Source organism: Zerene cesonia, chromosome 13, assembly GCF_012273895.1.
Source record: "Zerene cesonia ecotype Mississippi chromosome 13, Zerene_cesonia_1.1, whole genome shotgun sequence".
In the NCBI taxonomy this organism is placed as follows: domain Eukaryota; kingdom Metazoa; phylum Arthropoda; class Insecta; order Lepidoptera; family Pieridae; genus Zerene; species Zerene cesonia.
Window position 1 is genome coordinate 2425763 of NC_052114.1, and position 19527 is coordinate 2445289.

A 19527-nucleotide genomic window follows, 5' to 3' on the forward strand; every position below is an offset into this window, starting at 1 on the left:
AAGTAATAAATGTTATTTGCAGTTAACAATTTTCTTTTTTCTTTATTACAATATTTATGGCAAGACTAGGTAGATAGCCCATTTATTGAGGAAGGTCCGTGGTACATATAAAGCCTTTAGGCTATATATATATACCACGGGCGAAGCGGGGGCGGACCGCTAGTTAAAAATATTATTACATAGTTAAATTTCAACTCGATATGAAGTGATTGGGAATTAAATATTTGGTTTACGAAATTCACATCATATTAGAGTATTATAGACATAAGTCATTTAGTCTAACGCAAGACAACATGTGATTAGAAGGGGAAAAAGTTTCTTGTAGGATGGATGATCATAAACGAGCAAGATGATGAATAATATGTTCTAACAGAGTGGTATGTATTTACGATAACCATTATTATGTCGAATTATTATATATAAGTCGAATCGTAAAATGGTTGTACAGCTTTGTACAGATAACTAATGTCATGTAGATTATGATTACAGCATATCGGTTCTCTATCTCAAAAGTAATAAATATTATATATTACACAACAGTACCATAAAAGTCTAGCCTATATTAATATTATATTTTATATAGCGGTTTTACCACATTTCCTTTAACCGCCTCATTATATATTACATTAATCTAATTTCCACCTATTTCATAACGTATCAGCTATGAAAATTACTCTGAAAATTAAAAATTCGATCTCACAAATCTACCATGGTGTACTGACTCACTTGACCGCCTCCTTGACACAGTTGTACGCGTCAGCGTAGAACCGAGAGGTTCTGGGTTCGATTCCCCTCGGAGATTTAAAAGAAAAAATCTCAGTCTTCCAGGACATAGAAGGCTACCTACTACCTATCTACTACCTACTTGACCATAAAAAATCGATCTAGGAACAGATGTATATAATCTGCCACATACCCCGCTAGAGGACGCGGGACTTTTTCAAACTGAGCCACTAACCATACCGCAAACAGGTTTACCAAAGATTCGAATTTTCTAACAATATATTACAGGTAATGTATACAATAATGTTGCAAAGACAATAATGATATATCTCCCCAAGTTTTCCACTAGTACGCTTTATTTAAATAAGATAGTTAAATTGTAGTGGTCTCGGTTCTGAGAAAATTCTCTTGTCAAATAAAACGCTGTTTGCTTTATGTTATTGCAGTCTTTCATATTTCAATGGTTGGGACTTACAAATGTTAAAATAGAAGTTCTTAACAAAAGAGTGTTAGTAATTTGGTAATATTAATTGACTATATTATGAATTGAATTAGTAACTATAAATTATTGTATTACATACTATTAACATTGTTTAGATGAATCCCTAGCTTGATAACAATTTCTTATACTGCGCAATTATTCGGTTTTGACAAAGAAAATGCGTAATTCCAAGAAGTTATACTAACTAATTATATTTATGTGAATTATGAAAACATTTATTTAGAATGGATTTTAAATTGAAAATTAAGGGGAATTGCTAAAAAACTTTAGTCTTAAAAAACTTTAGTACTTTCCTTAGAAAACTTTGTCGGCTCCATCTTTTGGTAAAAAAATTATATTATCGATTGGCATTTCCTTCATTCCTATAGGCACATTGTATAACAATTCTCGAATAAATTCGAAAACTCTGGAAGGTAGCTACTCACCGATAAAAAATATCCTTTCATTGGGCGCAAAACAATAAATAAATGAGGCAGCAATTTTGCTAAGGATAGATATTATTCCCAATACCGAGTCGTGCCATTGTAAATATTTACTGAACACAACGATTGAGAACAGTGTCCCTGAAAATAAGAAGTTTATTTTAAGAAAGCGTAAACAAAAATATTTCACCAAGGAAAACAATAAGCTTGAATATTTTTGAATTTATTTCATAAACATTTGACTCTCTTTCTATATTAATACATATTATTATAAAGCTGAAGATTTTGTTTTGTTTATTTCTGTGTTGGATAGTCCATATATTGAAAAAGCACCTCGTACATACAGTAACATAGCTTATGTAACTTCACCCTTAGATCTCGGGAATAAATATACCTAATGCACGTGAAACCACGGGGCACAGCTAGTTATTGAAAATTTTGTATGAAAATATAGTTTAAGAGAATTCACATGTTGTATAAAAATAGATTATCCCATACATACCAATTGTATGCGAAATAAAGTTGTAAGCTTGGAAAATGCTAAACATAACTTCATCCCAGTTGAATCTATATCTAGTTGATATGTATAAAATTGATATTTCCCCTGAAATTTAATCAATCGATTAATTACTTAATGAACAATTCAGATTGTAGGATGCACACGGCGCTAGCTCGGAGTTGGTATGAGGAAAAGTGAAAAAGTGGAAGTCTTAGTAATAATCTAGCTTTTACTTACTAAAGTGTTGAAAAAAGGTTAGTAATTGCTTTTTAAACAAATGTAAAAGTGAAGGTTAGCTTGTATTTCAAGTACTTTGAAAGTTAATTTCGCCTTTTATCATATTATAACAAATAATAAATGAAACACTTCATATAAAGCGGCTTAATAACAAATCTTATTACGGTGTTAATTAAACAATTCTCTAATTAGACATGTCTCCGTTTAATTCACATCAAAGTGGCAAGAAAAGACAAATAAGTTATTTATTACGGAATTAACCGGGTATAACGTTAAATGTAAAATGTTTTTCGTTATTATGTGAGCACGTGTAATGCTAAAGAGCCCAGAAAATTAAGCCAATTATAAAAGAAGGTACACACATATGTATGAGGGAGAGAATTTTATTTTTTTGGCTTCGTTTTTTGTGTTTGTACACTGTTAACAAGGTGGTCAAAAGTAGTGGGTATCTAGTAGATTTTACCGTGTGTGCGCTGTGTTTACTTTTATATTCTTTAAATGATTTGCGTAGCTAAAACCTACTGTTTCAACGCTTTTATTTGTAAAATTTGAAGCACAATTTAAGGGTTTATGTACTTTATTGATAAGAGTGATCATAGCTGTAATTAGTATGATTAAGTCATTACTAATTACAGCTATGATGACACTTTTTTGATGTTATTGTTATGGGAAGTGATACTATTTTTACATGCAACAACAATAATTAATTAATATTATCTGTGATATTTTGGTATCGCATAGCTTATCGTTTCAATACGCAACGAAGTGTCGTATTTTAAAATTCGGTTACTAACCATACATCGGTCCGAATAAAATGCTGACTACGAGCATTAGAAAACACAGTCTTATTCGCCGGTTGTTTGAGCCTTTTCTAAAAACGACTTGGAAAGTCTTCTTTATATTTGTCAGGTCAAAAAATATTTTGAATAAGTGGCAACCTCCTTGCTTATCATGCTGAAAACAATGGATTTCGAATTAGGTGAGTACATCTAATCGGTTGATCTATTGTGTACTAGTAGATAATAAGGTCGACATATTATTTATGCTGTTGATGCGACGTTGTTGTAAAATGCTGTTATTATAAGGCTTTTTAGTGCATTTCGATTTTTGATCATTCATCAAACATTCAATGTTTTTAGAAGTTTTTATAATTCAGGAAATTTTCGCTTGATATTATGATTGCGTTACTGAGTTAAGGTCGATAATAATGACTAGGAAAGGATTACGGTGTTTAATAATTTATAATTGAATAAAATATTAAAACCTTAATCCTTAAGGAGATAAAAGGATTAGATAATGTTGGAAGCAGCACATAATCTAAAAAAAATATTTACTTATATCTATATTGTAATTTTTTTGTAATATGATAATTAAAGAAATCATGAGGTCTTAATATAAGTTTGAGCGTCATATAATAACCATTTACAAAGACTACTAACCAAATTAGGGTAGTTAGGCCAAGAATTTTTTCCAATTCAAAGTCAGGTGACATTTAATAGCATTCGACGGTTCAACAAGTTACAAGCTAGTCCAGTCAGCATAGATATGTCAGGTTGCAATAATTCGCATTGAGCTGAAAATTGGTTTAAACCTCTAATATATGAGTACTATGTAGTAAATAATATGTGAAAAGTCTATGCGAATTAATGCAAGGTTAACCCTATTTTTGGTCTGAACCTTAGCCCATTCAAAATAGTTGCTTACTACTTGTGACTCTACTAGGGACATCAGCTCATCTGTTATAAAAATACCACTAGATTTTCTTAACAAGAACTTAACGTTATTGTATTATTTTTAAAGTTTGTTAATACCGGTAAGTATGACAGGTTTATAATAAGTTCCTAATTCACAACATTAGTAAACTCACCAATTTCTGTTCTGGTGTTCTTTCAGGATCCTTCAATATGAACGCATTATACAAAAAGTTCACGAAATTGATGGTCCCCGCCAAACCATAACATCCGTAGTAGCCAAGAGTTTTAAGCAATATTCCACTTACGCCCATTCCAATGGGAAATCCTACCGTCATACTAAAGCTTACAATGCCCATACGATACGTCCTGTTATCCTTGCTAGTAATTGAACTTATAAATGCGAACATAGTTAATATACTAATACACCATGAACCAGATAACCCTTCGATTATCGCCTCGGTGGCCGTTAACGCTTCCAAATTCGTTTTTTTTAAGTAATATGTATGGAATATGCCACTGAGACAAAGCAGAAATTGTCCAAACACTGGAATTGTTATGAAAATTTTTCTATAACCAGTTTTATCTGACCACGATCCAATAAACATCGCTAAAGCGCAAGGTAAACTCGCCGTTAAATACGTCTTCCAAGCTATTGCCACAGTCACCAGTTTCTGAACTTCTTTTTCATATTTATTCTGTGCATCGACTGTTTGAGTTTTTAGGGAATCGCATATTTCAGTCGTATAATTTAGATTTACACGACACGCTTTTTCTAAACTGAGATTTTGTGACGTTAAAATTGTTAGGATACAAGCAATCACAAAAAGGAACATAGATGGTTCCACGGTTATATTTCTGAAAACATTAACACAGTTTTCCTTAAAGGTCTTCTTTTTCACACTAGTAGGATCTTCTGCATCACTTCTGAGTGGATCTGTTTCGTTTTTTTCGTCTGCTTCATCACGAATTTCTTTTGATTCTGTCATTGTTCCCTAATTGAAATTCACTTGATATTGAGATTCTAAAAAAATACTAATTGCAAGCAATTAATAATTGATGACTGTTTGTTGTTACACTGCGAGATTTCTTTTATAAATGGAGCGAATTGTTGCAATACCCTGTTATCTGTGATAAGCGATACTTTAATCAATTGTGTTTAATGTCCTAAGTTTTTTTCCAACTAAGAGGTCACGAAGTTTTGCTTATAGATGTATTATTTGGAATTTATTATGTTATTGAATATTAAAACTTAGCAGTGGGCATCCAAAAAAACACTAATTGTATTCAGCGTTAGTAACAGTTATTTTATTTGTACTGTTATCAAATAACTATATCTGATCATTTGATTGGTAACTTATATTGTTACCCATTTGATTGTTAAATTGGTAACAAAGGCTCATCTTTTTAATGTTCCTTGATTTATGGTCCCAAAGAAGCACTATTTTATGTGCATTGCTGCGGTTATTTAAAATTATCTATTTCATAACAGCAGCTTTGAAGCGGCATTTTAACATTTCTAATAATGATCTTAGCCTTTTGATTAAAATTTAATGAATGTACAAATTTTGTGGTGAATGATTTCAGTGACTAAATTTCTTTAACTTCAATATGAAATGTCTTTTCTGTAATTGATATTTCATACGAAAATTTCAATATGCTTGTAGATCGTCTGTTGTTTTAAAGTTATATTTGTTTAAAAGTTAATAATAAGAAGCAGCATCTCATGTATATGTGAAATTAGTTTTCTATAACCGTTTGGGCTAACACGACCAATACTGCCTATTCTACACACCAAATTTGTTTGTTTTATATTAACTTCGCAACGGAAAGAATTTTTTTCGAAGACGGTGTTTATATTTTATTAATGTAACCTTCAATATATAGTAGTGTAGAGGCTGTATAATTATTTGTATATTGACAATAAAAGTTGTAGAGGAATCTTCGTTCTTCTTAGTTTGTTGTTAACAATAATAATTGTTCTAGCATGTTGTATGCTATGAAGAATCGTATTTTTCTCCAGTTCTATGATTTATGTCCATTCGTCCCATTGGCAACTTTTATCAACAACGATTATTATCTAATCGGATTATCCAAGTTTCCTATTTTAGAGAACAATTATGATGTTTTTGCCCTTATTTAGACAGATATCTAAAATTTTTACATTAGTTCTTTTCCTTAAAAATATCTTGTTGATCTCTGTAGTCAATATCCATATTTTTTGCACGAGACTGGTACAAACGAAACAATATCGTGTTTTAGTAACATGCCGTTACAGTTTTCGTCTTTTTATTTTTATAATTTATCAAATAAATAAGCCAGTCGGTGGTTTGTTGCCAATTAAGAAAATAGTGTATTATAGAATACTTTAACATCACAAAAGATCTGCAGTTTGTATTATACGTATTACTTTGCTATAATTTATTTATTAAATATAATATTTTTTAATTTATGGCCTTATAAATAAAAAAATAAAAAAAAACCATTTTATGGTGAAGGCCATAATAAATTTGAAATTTTTGTGTAGATTATTTTATAATTTAAGTCTTTTCTATACTCTTATTTAGGGAGTAATGAAAAAATATTTATACCACCACAATCATCGCAAGGCAAATGGCTTTAGAATGTAAAAAAACGCATCGAAATGTGTCAATCCGCTTAAGAGATACTATGTAACAGACATACACACACAGACAAACTTATAACACACATCTTTTTGGGTCGGGAGCTAAACAGTACCCGAACATTGTTACAATTTTTGGAGTTATAAGTACTAAATAACGATAAAATATTCGTTTAATAAGTTGCATCCCAAAGGATTTCCTCATTCTTTATTTTTTTAATTATTGCAAACTCATTATTCTTGAAAAACATTACCATTACGTTAAATATACTATCATAACCGCCTTAAAGTAGCTTTACAGTTGATTTATAACATTATATCTATAAAACTATACAAGATATAACATTTATCTGAATGCGATACGATTAAACATTATTATATTATGTTTTATTTGATATCACACGTGTTCTGGTATTATTTATAATGAATGTAATCAAGTATTGACATTTCATTATCAATTGACGGAAAATATTTTACATCGACATTTATTGTTGCGAACATACGACGTTCTGTAGTGTATGTACTCATACGAGATAAAGGACCGATTTCACAACTCGCAGATACTGTCCCTGATATACTATTTAACACTTTTGTCATGTCAAAACTCATTATTGTTAATGTTTTTGCGACGCATAAGCTAATAAGAACATAACCAGATGTTGCTATACTGGCGATCACAACCTCTTCTTTTTAAAAACCAGTTATAACAGGCATGAGGCATTGTCAAGGCATCGATTTTTAACATACTGACGTAAGGGTTTTTTTCTTCTACGACAAAAGGAGTATAATTGGATTGTAATAAAAAATTGAAGTAGCAAGAAATAGTTGTACGTAGGTAATATTTGTTTCATGATTTTTAGTTGCATGGAATGTCTATGAGGTGTGACGGCTGAAGGCGTATTCCTTCATACAGATGTATTCCTTCGGCCATGGCTGTAGAGTTCAAATTGGGTTAGATGATATTAAATAACGAGTTTTTGTTTTTCATCAACTTTAACTTTAATTAAAATCACTTTTATGTACAGTAATGTCATAAATACAATACGGTAAACATAATCTTATATTACTTACTAGTTATGGGTAACTTTAGTAAGTTGTTTTAGTAACTACTTGGGTGTCAATAGTAAATAGATTAACTACATTATATAGTAACGTGTTGTAGAGATTTCAGTGAAATTATAAATATTTCATTCAAACCTTCTTAACAAAAGTATAGGTAATATTCATGTTGCTTTAAGATAGGGCGTAAAAGTTTAGTAACTTTTGCAACCGACGTTTCCAATAATGAAGGAGGTTCTCATTCGACTTATTTTTTATGGATTTGTTATTCTATCACATCCGTTCAACGTGTGTTTTGTGTTTGATAAGAAATTGTTATTACTTAGTCTCATTTAAGTAAGTGTAAAACCCCCAACGTAGGTGACCTTTTCTTTAAAACGAATTACAACATTTTAAAATTATTTGCTATTTCCAGAGGGGTGTAATGACTGAATAAATACAATCCTGCGTGATCTCTTGCCAGTTTTATATCAGCCACCGCAAAATAAATATATAGCGCTTAAAATATCTAGGTTCGTCAATCTTTTGCGTTTGCCATCTTATTGATTAATATATGTACCTACATAATATACGAGTACATACAATTTGACTATATAATATATAATTAAGCTTATCGAATAGGTAATAAAACATCAAACAACATTGAGGAAAAAACAACAAATGACCCTTAGAATAAAATGAGTAATGATGATTTGCAAAAATTTAAAGTGATAACTATTCAAACTCACACTATTTACAGAAAATTATTACAACGAATGGTAGCTTTAGATTATTACATAATTTTATAAAACTAAGTAAAATTATACATTTAAAGGAGACAAGGCGTCATGTCATTTTATATTTAAATTAATTCTAAACTGAGTTTTAAATTATAGATGGTGTTATAAGGAAAGTTTTCGTAATAGTTAATTTATCCAATTAAAGAAATTTAGATTTATAATTTAGTCTTTTCCGTCAACTCTGGAGGTACTACTACGGCACAATTTGGAATTTTTTCTAGAACCTTCTCAGCCTCTGCGTCTTTCTTTTCTTGTGCTTCTAACGCGTTCCTTCTAGAGTTACTCAACGCTCTTCGGTGCTGGATAAAGAAGAATCTGTGAAGGAATAACAGTACTTGTAGTGATAATATCATTGGAATCGCGGCTTTATTTCTTTTCTTGTGCGGGCAATTGAGCTGGTAGTTCGCCTGATGGTAAGCGATCACCACCACCCATGAACATTTGCAATGGTAGGACCTAAGTAAATACGTTGCCCACTATTAAAGGGTAAGGGATAAGGAAAGTATTAATGGGGCTAATAAAAATTGTCTGGCATGTCTGGTGAGGAAAAGGATACTCCAGATCCCCCACTCATCGAACGAAATACTATAATAAATCTTCTGTGGCGGTGTGGTCCCTGGTGCGAGCCGGACCAATTCATGCCAAAGCGTACTGGACTCACACATTCGATTTCGATGGTTTATATACAAATGGTTAGTATATTAACTTTTATACTTCACCGGTCGGTTGGCAGATGTCATATTATGTCAGCGAACTTTTCGCTTCTTGGTCATACCGACTTAGTCACGACATTTTCCTGTGTCTTGAGCAATGGTAATGTGGATAGAGTGCAGTTAAACCGAAAAATCTATTAACTTCTTCGTCTTTACATCGCTGTTGGACACCAGCTCCAACTTACGATTTTTTATTTAATTTCGTGGTCCTAACTACTTTATTGTTGGTTGGTTGGTTGCTTTTATTTTTCTTAAATGGTAATAAATGCATTATCTTTCTATATTTACTCACATTAGAATTATAGAAGCGGGTATAATCAAAGCTGCGCTAGTGAGGAACACTGCACCAGGTAAAACCTGTAGAGTCTTCATGTATAGCCACGAGTACAGCGGGTGGAAGACCAGGGATGCCAAAGTCTCCGTCAGCGAAAACAGTGAGTTTACTTTAGCTGTAAAATAAAGGATCATTAATGAACAACCTATACTGCTAATAAAGCTGAAGAGTTTATTTGGCTAAATGTGCTAATTAGAAATTTTGAAAGTATAGAAAAAATTTGATCACCGTACGGTTGCTATGGTTTACCAAAAAACGCGGGATCGAATCCCGCCTCGTGATCAATTTTATTCTATTCTTTCAAAATTTCTCATTCATAAAGCATTTCAATGCTATAAAACTAAAAATTAAATGCGCTAATCTCAGAAACTACCAGCCATAGTGATAATTGAGATGGCTAGCCCATTTTTATCGAATTCGACTAAATCACATTACACTAAGAGCAACAGATGAGGAATTGTAATGAAAAACGTTGTAAAAGATATTATTTTTTACAGCAGACGAAGTACGCGCGTCACAATATATTTAAAGAAAGCAATCGGTACATATAAGGATATAAAAATAATTCTTTCAATAATTGTTGATGTATTCTTGTCACGTAACATAATATGAACGCAAATAAATTGGTCTGTTGAAAAGTTAGTGCCTCAATACATGTTAGTGATATAAATATTGATAACTAGCTGTCCGACCCGACTTCCCCTTGATACGGTTGTCTTTCAACAAGAACCTTAACAAAAACATATAAAAAATTGCCGAATTGGTCGACCCATTCTCTAGCCTTACGCTTAGCAACACGTTTGACCATACATTTTATATTTATGGATAACTAGCTGCGCCTCGCGGTTTTACCCGCGTAAGTCCGTATCCCGTAAGAATATCGGGATAAAATGTTGCCTATATGTTATTCCAGTTCTCAAGCTGTCTACGTACCAAATTTCATTGCAATCGGTTCAGTAGCCTTTGCGTGAAAGAGCAACAAACACACACATCCTTACAAACTTTTGCATTTATAATATGAGTAGGATAGGATAGTAGGATAATACTAATTACCCGTTTCATCTTTCTCAACTAGTTTTGATATGATGGATCGAAGAGACGTCAGTATTGCTGACGAGAAGAACTCAACTATGGGAACTGCAAATGGAAATGATTCATTAAGAAATTAAATACTTTTTAACGGATTTAAAACGCGATTTATTCATTATGTTATTAACCCGATTCATTAATTGAAATTCCGTCATATTAATTTAATGTAATAAATCAGATGTTTTCATTATCTAGCACAACTCATTTGAGTCTAGCTCTATCTGATTTTAGTAAAGCAATTATTCTTTTATCATATAAATTATGGTATTCATTCAATATGTTTACTCACTCAAAATCATTTCTAAGTCAGTTTTCACAAACGTAGTCCATATTGCACCGACAAATTTGCTGGACATTGCGATTAGGCATAACAGAGAATCGTCAATTTGTAGCTTCTTACTTAATATTGTTATTGAAAACATTGCACCTGAAACAATGAATAAATATTACAATACGTGGTCGAAGGTAATATACTTTAAGAAGAATTAAAGTAAGCTAGAAAACAATAATTAACATTAAAGAAGGTATATTTAACTTTTAGTGTTGTAGCATTGATATGCTTTATAAATAAGAAATTTTGAAAGAATAGAAAAAATTTGATCACGAGGCGGAATTCGAACCCACGTTTTTTGCCAAACCCAAAGGTTCCGCCTCGTGATAATTTTTTTTTATTCTTTCCAAATTTCTCATTAAAGAAGGTAGTTGAAAAACAATCGCGTTTTAAAACGAATGTAGCCCCTGATATTAGTTTTTTACCCGATGTATGTATGACTTGCAATGCGATGCTTGTTATGTTTCGAGGAAATCAGTAAGCTAAGATCATAAAATATTATGAATGATTTATTTTATTTAAATTTTTACCAGAATTTATGAATTGCAAGATCTCTTGGCTAAAACTTATTCGATTACCCAATACCTACCCAATATTATTACATTACAACTACACGTACTTACATCATGCATCATTGACATATAAAACATAGTATCATCATCAACAACGCAGTCAACCAGCTTACTCAGCCATTCAGTTAATAGGCTAGTCTTTTTATTTGACATACGACAACGTGGCTATTTAAATAATCACATTTTTGTCTAAAGCGAATAGATTGAAATAAACCTTTGTAAAAACATTATATAAGTACACATTATCTAACATACACGCTTGTAAACATATGTGAAATACTTAGTTAATACTAAACTCTAAGCCCTTATCCATAATGTAACACTCAGACAGTGTCAAGTGCCTGTATATAATACAAAGGAGTAACCACTTGGAACTATGCAATATATTTCATACTATTTCTATGATATCTTTGATTTATTGTTAAGAGATAAATAAGTCATAGAACTAAAAGCTAATAACAAACAATAACTTTATAAGAATTAATATGTGTTCTCAAGGCAGTATTTTGAATCAGTGTGACGGCTTAGAATAGGAAAATAAATAAAGAAAGAGGTGAGGTTCTGTTACTCCATCTGTCCCTATTCAAGAATACATAGATGCAGCGGTTAGGTAAGGCAACTGCATGATTTGAAGTTTAGATGCATATACGCATTGCCTACGGTGTTCTATATGAAATAATATTGTTGCAAGAATCATATTTTGTAAATATCTTGACTTTTCGAAGTTTCACTTCACCAAAAATACAATACATAAAGACAATTACGAAACAAACTAGTTAACCTCTACGAAAACATTATCGTTTGTTAATAATTCACAAATATTTGTACTAAGATGTAATCATTTAGATCCTTTTTGAAGACGTTAGGGAATGAGTCATTGCTTTTATATTTTAGGTACTTTTATAAAAAATTACTTTTATTGGTTTTTTTTGTTCTGTTTTCAAAATGCATGTGCAGTCATCGCTAAGTTTTTTGTTAGGTAGTATTACATACAAGAACGACTCATTCTATACTAAACATACAAAAATATCACGTATACCTATAGAATGCAAAACTATGGAGTAGCTGGCGAAAACACTGTACTTCACCATGTCCCAGTTGAGTTGGTTCCGGACGAATAGATAAAACACGCCGTGTTCCGCTGGAATAAAGAAAATGAGAATAGAAATAGCATGGAGACGCAGTTCGTCGACAAACAATCACTTGGAGTTAAAGCACGATTGAAAGTTTGGTTTAATATCAATGCTTAGCATCGTTTATTGCTGCACTTTCATCATTTGTAAATGAAATCTAAAATTGTAACCTAAATTGGATTTAATGAATTGTCATTGAAAATTTTTAAGTTAACGTAATAATAAACAGATTATGATTCATTTTTAGTACTTCCATTAATTAAATAAAATACTAAAAATATTTTACAGTAAAAGCATTTCATAGTAAATTAATTTAAAATTGATGTAAACAAAACTTTTTGTAACATTCTCCAAACACTATTTTCATGATCTCTTTAACAAAGATTAATTCATTTTTTTCAACTAATACTCAGCGAATACGTAAATAAAAAGTAAAATAACTACATAATGCAACACAAAGTAAATGCAAAACAAAGCTTGGTCGTTGACCTCTAATCGCTTGAGATAAATAATAACAGTTAATGAAACAGTTGGAGAAATTTGTTTAAATTGTGAATATTTCTCCCCATAAGCAAATAGAGCAGATAATATTTAATACATTTTCAAATGACATCCTAAAAACGAACTAGGTTTTCAATTCGACTGTTTTTTGGTATGTTACTCAATAGCCCACTGAGTTTTAAATTGACGTGATTCTTTTTGAGTTTTAACGGAAAAAATCCAGAAAATTATTGTCATTTTTCTCCATCATAGAATTTAGATTAGTACCTCCCTTCCAAGGACTTCGATGATTTATTTTGTAGGAAAGAATAATAATGATCATCAGAATTGATTGCAAGTGTATAAGAAGTTATAAACTGTGAGAAAGAACGAAAAAGTACAACCCAACAAAGAATCTGTTCTCAAAACCAGTTAAATATTGACAAACATTTCACGTTCGACTCACACATAGCTGGCCCATATATTATGAACACCGCAACCAGAGTGAGGATCACTTTGACCCTGGTGCCGCCAGCGCGTCGCCGGAACGCGACACCGATTGTGTCCACTACGTGGGTGAGGTCGAAAAACGCTACGTCACCGCTGCATCGGCGTTCTATCTGTAAAAGGGTTAGGGTCTCGTTAACTTTGGGACATCTAGTTTGTTATGTACCTATTGCTCTCTAGTGATTTATAGTACAATTGGTTGTTTTGAGATGGTCCAATTAGACTTCTGTTAACATTAAGTTAAAAGTTATTTAAGACCATAGACACAACGGTTTTGTAGCAAATGGTAATATGATATAACCTAATATTATAACGGGGAAAGCTTGTAAGAATGTATAATTGTTTGTTACAAAAGTCTGTTTGGGGATCTGATATGAAATTTGGTACGGAGGTAGATAAGTCTGGATAAAGACATATGTTACATTATAGTCGCGTACTACGTGAATGAAGCGTCAGGCTCAGGATTTTTTTTTTACGATTATTCATAATTTCTATAAACAAACAGATAATATTTGAAACCTCTAATTTGTCATTAAAAGTTCTAAAATAATCTTTAAACTGAATCTCTATGACAACAAAAACTTTTTATCTGCTACAAAAAACGGTCACCTGCCTTCAATTTATATAATAATAATACATGTAATGAATCAAACGATAGTTTTATTTATACTATTGTTTTGTACACTTACATATTCCTAAGAGATCTCGTTTCAAAAAACCATACAACATTAAAGTAAATGGACAATACAAAAATATTTATACACATAATTCATGTGTATTTAATTTTGCAATAGCTATATTGTAAACGTAAATGAAATTGAAATGTTTAGATCATGAATACGGTTCTAATGTAATTTACGCAAACACAAATATGAGGTTAATGTATTTGAAATATGAGCTATAATTTCATCGAAGTTAATTATAAAATTGATACAGTTAATCAATAACGCCATGAAATCTGATTTCAAATGTGAAATGTACATAATTAATAGACAGATTTGCAAAAGTTTAAATAGATAATTCCTGATAATTGTTTGCATTTAACTGATGATTAGTGATTTAGTAAACAGTTTAAACAGTTATATGATCCGCATTATAATCTACATTATCGACTGGGTTATTGTTAGTTGAGGTTTTTTAACTTTAATAAAAATATGATGCCTTTAATAAAAATATGAATTTGAATGGAAGCAGAGATAGTATCTCTGCTTCCACCTAAGTTATTGATTAAATGAGAAAGTAACTCTATCTGTTTGTCTTTTTGTCTCATCTCTCCGCCTCACTGAATCGATTTGAATGAAATTTGGAACAAAGATAGTTTAAGAAGAAATGGCATAGGATAATTGTTTCCACAATGATGCCACGGAGACGTGAACTATGCGGCTAAAAATCCTGTCTACCTTTTTCTTTGATTACGTGGTGCGACGCCGTGGGAAGAAAGCTAGTTTTTTTTTATAATCTAAGTACTACTTATATGGTATTAAAATTACCTGACTTAGAAAATGTCTGTTCGTTAGAAAACGTTCCGTCAGGACAACTTTATTACTTAGGGATATAACATGACCTTTTCTCAGACCTACATAATTTATCCAAAAAAATTTATAACAACCGTTTCGAAGGAGTTTGGTTTTGTGAATAAATCGCGTTTAAATCCGTTAAAAAGTCTTTAATTTCTAAATAACCCGAACTTCTTATATATAGTTATGTAAGTCGGTTGATGAGATGGAGGAGGATTTTTTATGTTAAAGCAAGCAATTGAGCTGGTTCACCTGATGGTAAACGATCACCACCGCCCATGAACGTTGGCAGACATAGAGCCACTGCAAATAAGTGCTTCTAAGTGATAAAAGATAAGGATATGATTGACAACAGGTATAAAGGAATAAGGGAAGGGTGAGGAAAAGGATACATGCCTCCGGCTCTACCACTCACTATATGAAACACAGTAGCATGCTATTATTTCTGTGGGGTTGTGGTGCGTCCCCGGTGCCCAGGCCAAATTCGTGCCGAAGCATTATCCGCTCCCACACACACACGCGGTAGTAATTACCAAGTCATACATAAAAAAAAAATGGTGCTTGTTACAGTATAATTATTTTTCGTTACCACGTTACGGAATCATGTTATAATCACTTATTTGTAATATGCAAGGCGTCATCAAATAATCTAATCTGAATATATCATTAGTCTAATTTGACCTAAATCCTTTTTGTATATCTAGAAATACTTTTAGATATTGCGAAATATTCGCTTTAATAATAATTTATGTCATTATGCCGCGGCACCACGTTTTGTACAGATCGCAATTGGTGTAGAAAAAGGTCTAAGTATAAAAGCCGATATATCGAAATATAATAATATTATTTAGTCACTGAGCAGCTTTCTATGGCATTTTTGTGTTATATAAATGAGAGCAAAATTAAAAAAAATCAACAAAATCTGAGTTTAGTATCTAATATCTGATATGAGTTTAGTTTTAATTGTTTAAATTAAATGTTTCAATGGACAGATTTAATTTAAGCTTAACTTTTAGGGATTATCAAGGATAAGTGACAAAACATTCATTTTATGTAGCATAGTTTGTCTTATTACCCTGATTAGGATCGCCGGAATAAATAAATTCCTGACGTATAACTGTGTATAAAAATGAGTGAGATAATTAATATTAGTTGATACTACCATTAAAGCTAAAATGTAGTTTTAAATGTTTTAAATATTTAAAACTACATTTATTTAAAGAGTGTAGACAATAATAATTATTGTATTTTACAATTTTATCTAGATACTTTTGGTTTACTTGCAAGTATCAGTCATTATTTGGTTAAAAAATGGTTAAGATACGACCTTTTGGAGGTGGGTTATGCGACAGAAGTGCATTTGTCACATATATGTATATTTTTTAATGTCTAAACGTCATACACAAATTTGGCCAGTGTGAGCACAGAGGAAGGTACTACATCTCAACAAAATGCTACTGTGTTTCTGGGTTCGGAGAATGGGGGTACATTCTAGCCCATTTCCTTTATTCCCATAATCAATCCTTTCCTTATTCTTTGTTGTTGGATAACGCATTTGCAGAAGCCACATTGACTGACCCAATTGATTGCGATTGACCATGCTCAGTGGCGAACGCTTACCATCAGGCAAATCTTTGGCTCGGTTTTCTGCTTTGATATGATATACGTTATGGGTACGAGTCAAGCGCCTTCCTGATAGTTTTCATATTAGCTAATAATGCGACAACAGACATTACCAAAAATTCTCCAAATTCCCGAGTTCCAAAAGTATCTTAACAGCATTTGAATCTGTTGAATATGAGAACTAGGTTCAAAGCTATAATTTCCCAATCATGGTCAATAAATGCATTATTTTCTACAATTGAAGTGATAAAAGATCCATGACATAATTATGTTGACTGCGATAGATTTCATGTAAGAATATATTTGAAATATTTAAGTATTTAAAATTTTCCGTTGAAAAAAAATTATTTGGACGTTATTTGAAAGCGGTAAATTATATTTTTTTTCTAATAAAAGTGTACTTATTTAATATTAATTTATAATTATATTATTTATGGTTCTCTGAAACTTATCACTACTTAGTATAAAACAAAGTCGATTTATCTGTCCAGGGTATAGGGGCATAGCCCTATGTATGTTTAAATCTTTAAAACTATGCAACGGATTTCGATGGGCTTTTTTTAAATAGATAGAGTGATTCAACAAGAAGTTTTATATGTATAATAACATCTAATAAACTACTCTGAATTAACGCGTGCGAAGCCGCGGACAAAAGCTAGTGAAAATATAAAAGAGTACTATAAAATTTTTAATTTATTTTTGATTTTAGATTAAGATATTGGTTGATTGCAGTAGTAAGCCTAGTGCTACTCACTTCATAATATATTGGAGTGATACTGGCCTAAAGACAACATACATCTTAGACATGCCATGCAGGAACTGACTTGAAAACGAGTGTGAACGAGTGTATTTTCAGATCCTCATAGACATTAAATATACCATCTTAAAGTGTGTTTTTAAGTGTTTAATTAGAATATGTGGTAGCAATTATACTTATATCACGCGTGTGACATTGTTTTGAGACACAGTGTTCCCATGACATTGCAATGTCACTAAAATCAGGCCGCAGGCCGGCAATTGTCGAAGTAATGAAGTCGATAGACAATCTACCGTTTGATTTTAATATCATTAGTGAAATTGAAATAAAGGCTAGGACAATATAAAAATAGGGTGAACAGCTCCGCTTCCATACAGGTGACCTCTTTTTTGTTAGTTTTTCAAATGGTTATCAGTTATAACCTATCCTGAACTAGGCGGAGATCTCAACAAACCAAAACTCGTTAAAGTTCAGTTCTTTTTGAGTCATTTGTGGTTTAATCTGTCTCCATCCCTACTTATATTATAAATGCGAAAGTACCTCTGTCTGTCTGTGCAGAAAAGGTTGATACTCGCGAAAAGATAAAGGATAAGCGAGAACTATGTGGGAAAAGCCCCGCCACCTCTATCTTTTGCTTAACTGCGCAGACAAAGCTGCAGGTAGAAAGCTAGTATTAGACATTACTATGTCTAATATATATATATATATATATATATCTACGTCTAGATTAAATCAAATAATCGTCGTATTTGGTAAGTTCAAAGAAATTAATGTTTCATTATAGAAAAAGTTTTAAAAGATATTTAATATGAGTGTCCAGAATTCCTACAATCTTTCCTACTATAATATTATAAATGCGAAAGTTTGTAAGGATGTGAGTGTGTTTGTTGCTATAAAATTTTGTACGTAGACAGCTGGATAACTGGAATTATATATAGGCAACTTTTTATCCCGATATTCCTACGGGATACGGACTTAATCGGGTGAAACCGCGGGGCGCAGCTAGTCTAGATATAATTCCTTAAATATTGTTACGTTCTCACATTCGGCACTAAGTCAGCAAAGCATTGTAAAGCCTTGCGTTATTTATTTTTATTTCATTACAACCGATGTTTATCAATTTTAGGCTACTATTTGGCGAATTATATTTGTAATGCGACCTTTGGATTGTATTAGCTTATCTCGTACGTGGATATTCTAGGACGATGTTTTATTGCTAATGAATTTTAATTAGTACGGAAATGACTTGTATTCACTGAGTAGATAGCACCGAAATAATACATTAAAATTAATATCTTCTCTAATAATCTTTTATATGAATGAACGAGCCTGTAAGTATATATTTTCTATAAGCCTAAGATAAAATGAGAGTTATTCACATGGAACTAACACGTCAGTTTGTTCTAGATTTTAAATTGTAACTTCAATCATATAAAATCCATATTAATCATAAAAGCATGCAATTCAATTATGAGATTATCCATTTTCTAATTATAATGTTTAGTGAACAATGTAAGAAAAGTAATCACCGCTTTATCTCGGATATTTTATAGGTGAGTATTAATTCGTATCTGATAAAAGAACAACAACTCGAGCGTAATTCGCAATTCGGTCATATAATTTATATGCAATTAAAATCAAAATCTACTTACTTTGGGTAGTCCTTTCTCTTCAAGGAAGCTTTCAGGCTCCTTCAAACAGAAGCACCCATACATAAGCACTAAACTGAACAGGACAGTTGTAGATGTAAACAGTCCGTAATAGCCCATTTTCTGAACTAAAATTCCACCCATTGCTATTCCAATCGGCACGCCTGCTGTCATACAAAAACTAACCAACCCAACCCTGAATGTCCGCGATTGTTCAGAAGTTATGTCGCTAATATAACTGAAGACACCAAGAAACATTGTCACCCAACCACCAGTAACTGCCGTAA

General features: G+C 31.8%; 2 protein-coding genes across 2 annotated transcripts in view; both read right to left on the reverse strand.

Moving 5' to 3' along the window:
- LOC119831248 (solute carrier family 46 member 3-like) overlaps positions 1–5063 on the reverse strand; it is an 8829-nt gene extending 3766 nt beyond the window's left edge. The window contains exons 1-4 of the mRNA XM_038354542.1: positions 4251–5063; positions 3178–3337; positions 2150–2251; positions 1651–1788 (exon numbers count right to left, since the gene is read on the reverse strand). Coding sequence (XP_038210470.1) covers positions 1651–1788; positions 2150–2251; positions 3178–3337; positions 4251–5063 — 1213 coding nt within the window. The remainder of the gene's footprint in view (positions 1–1650; positions 1789–2149; positions 2252–3177; positions 3338–4250) is intronic.
- A 2630-nt stretch (positions 5064–7693) lies between these two features.
- LOC119831249 (proton-coupled folate transporter-like) overlaps positions 7694–19527 on the reverse strand; it is a 16549-nt gene continuing 4715 nt past the window's right edge. Inside the window, exons 3-9 of the mRNA XM_038354543.1 lie at positions 19244–19527; positions 13654–13807; positions 12614–12715; positions 10961–11098; positions 10636–10719; positions 9541–9697; positions 7694–8850 (exon numbers count right to left, since the gene is read on the reverse strand). Of these exons, the coding sequence (XP_038210471.1) occupies positions 8691–8850; positions 9541–9697; positions 10636–10719; positions 10961–11098; positions 12614–12715; positions 13654–13807; positions 19244–19527 (1079 nt within the window). The 3' untranslated portion in view covers positions 7694–8690. The remainder of the gene's footprint in view (positions 8851–9540; positions 9698–10635; positions 10720–10960; positions 11099–12613; positions 12716–13653; positions 13808–19243) is intronic.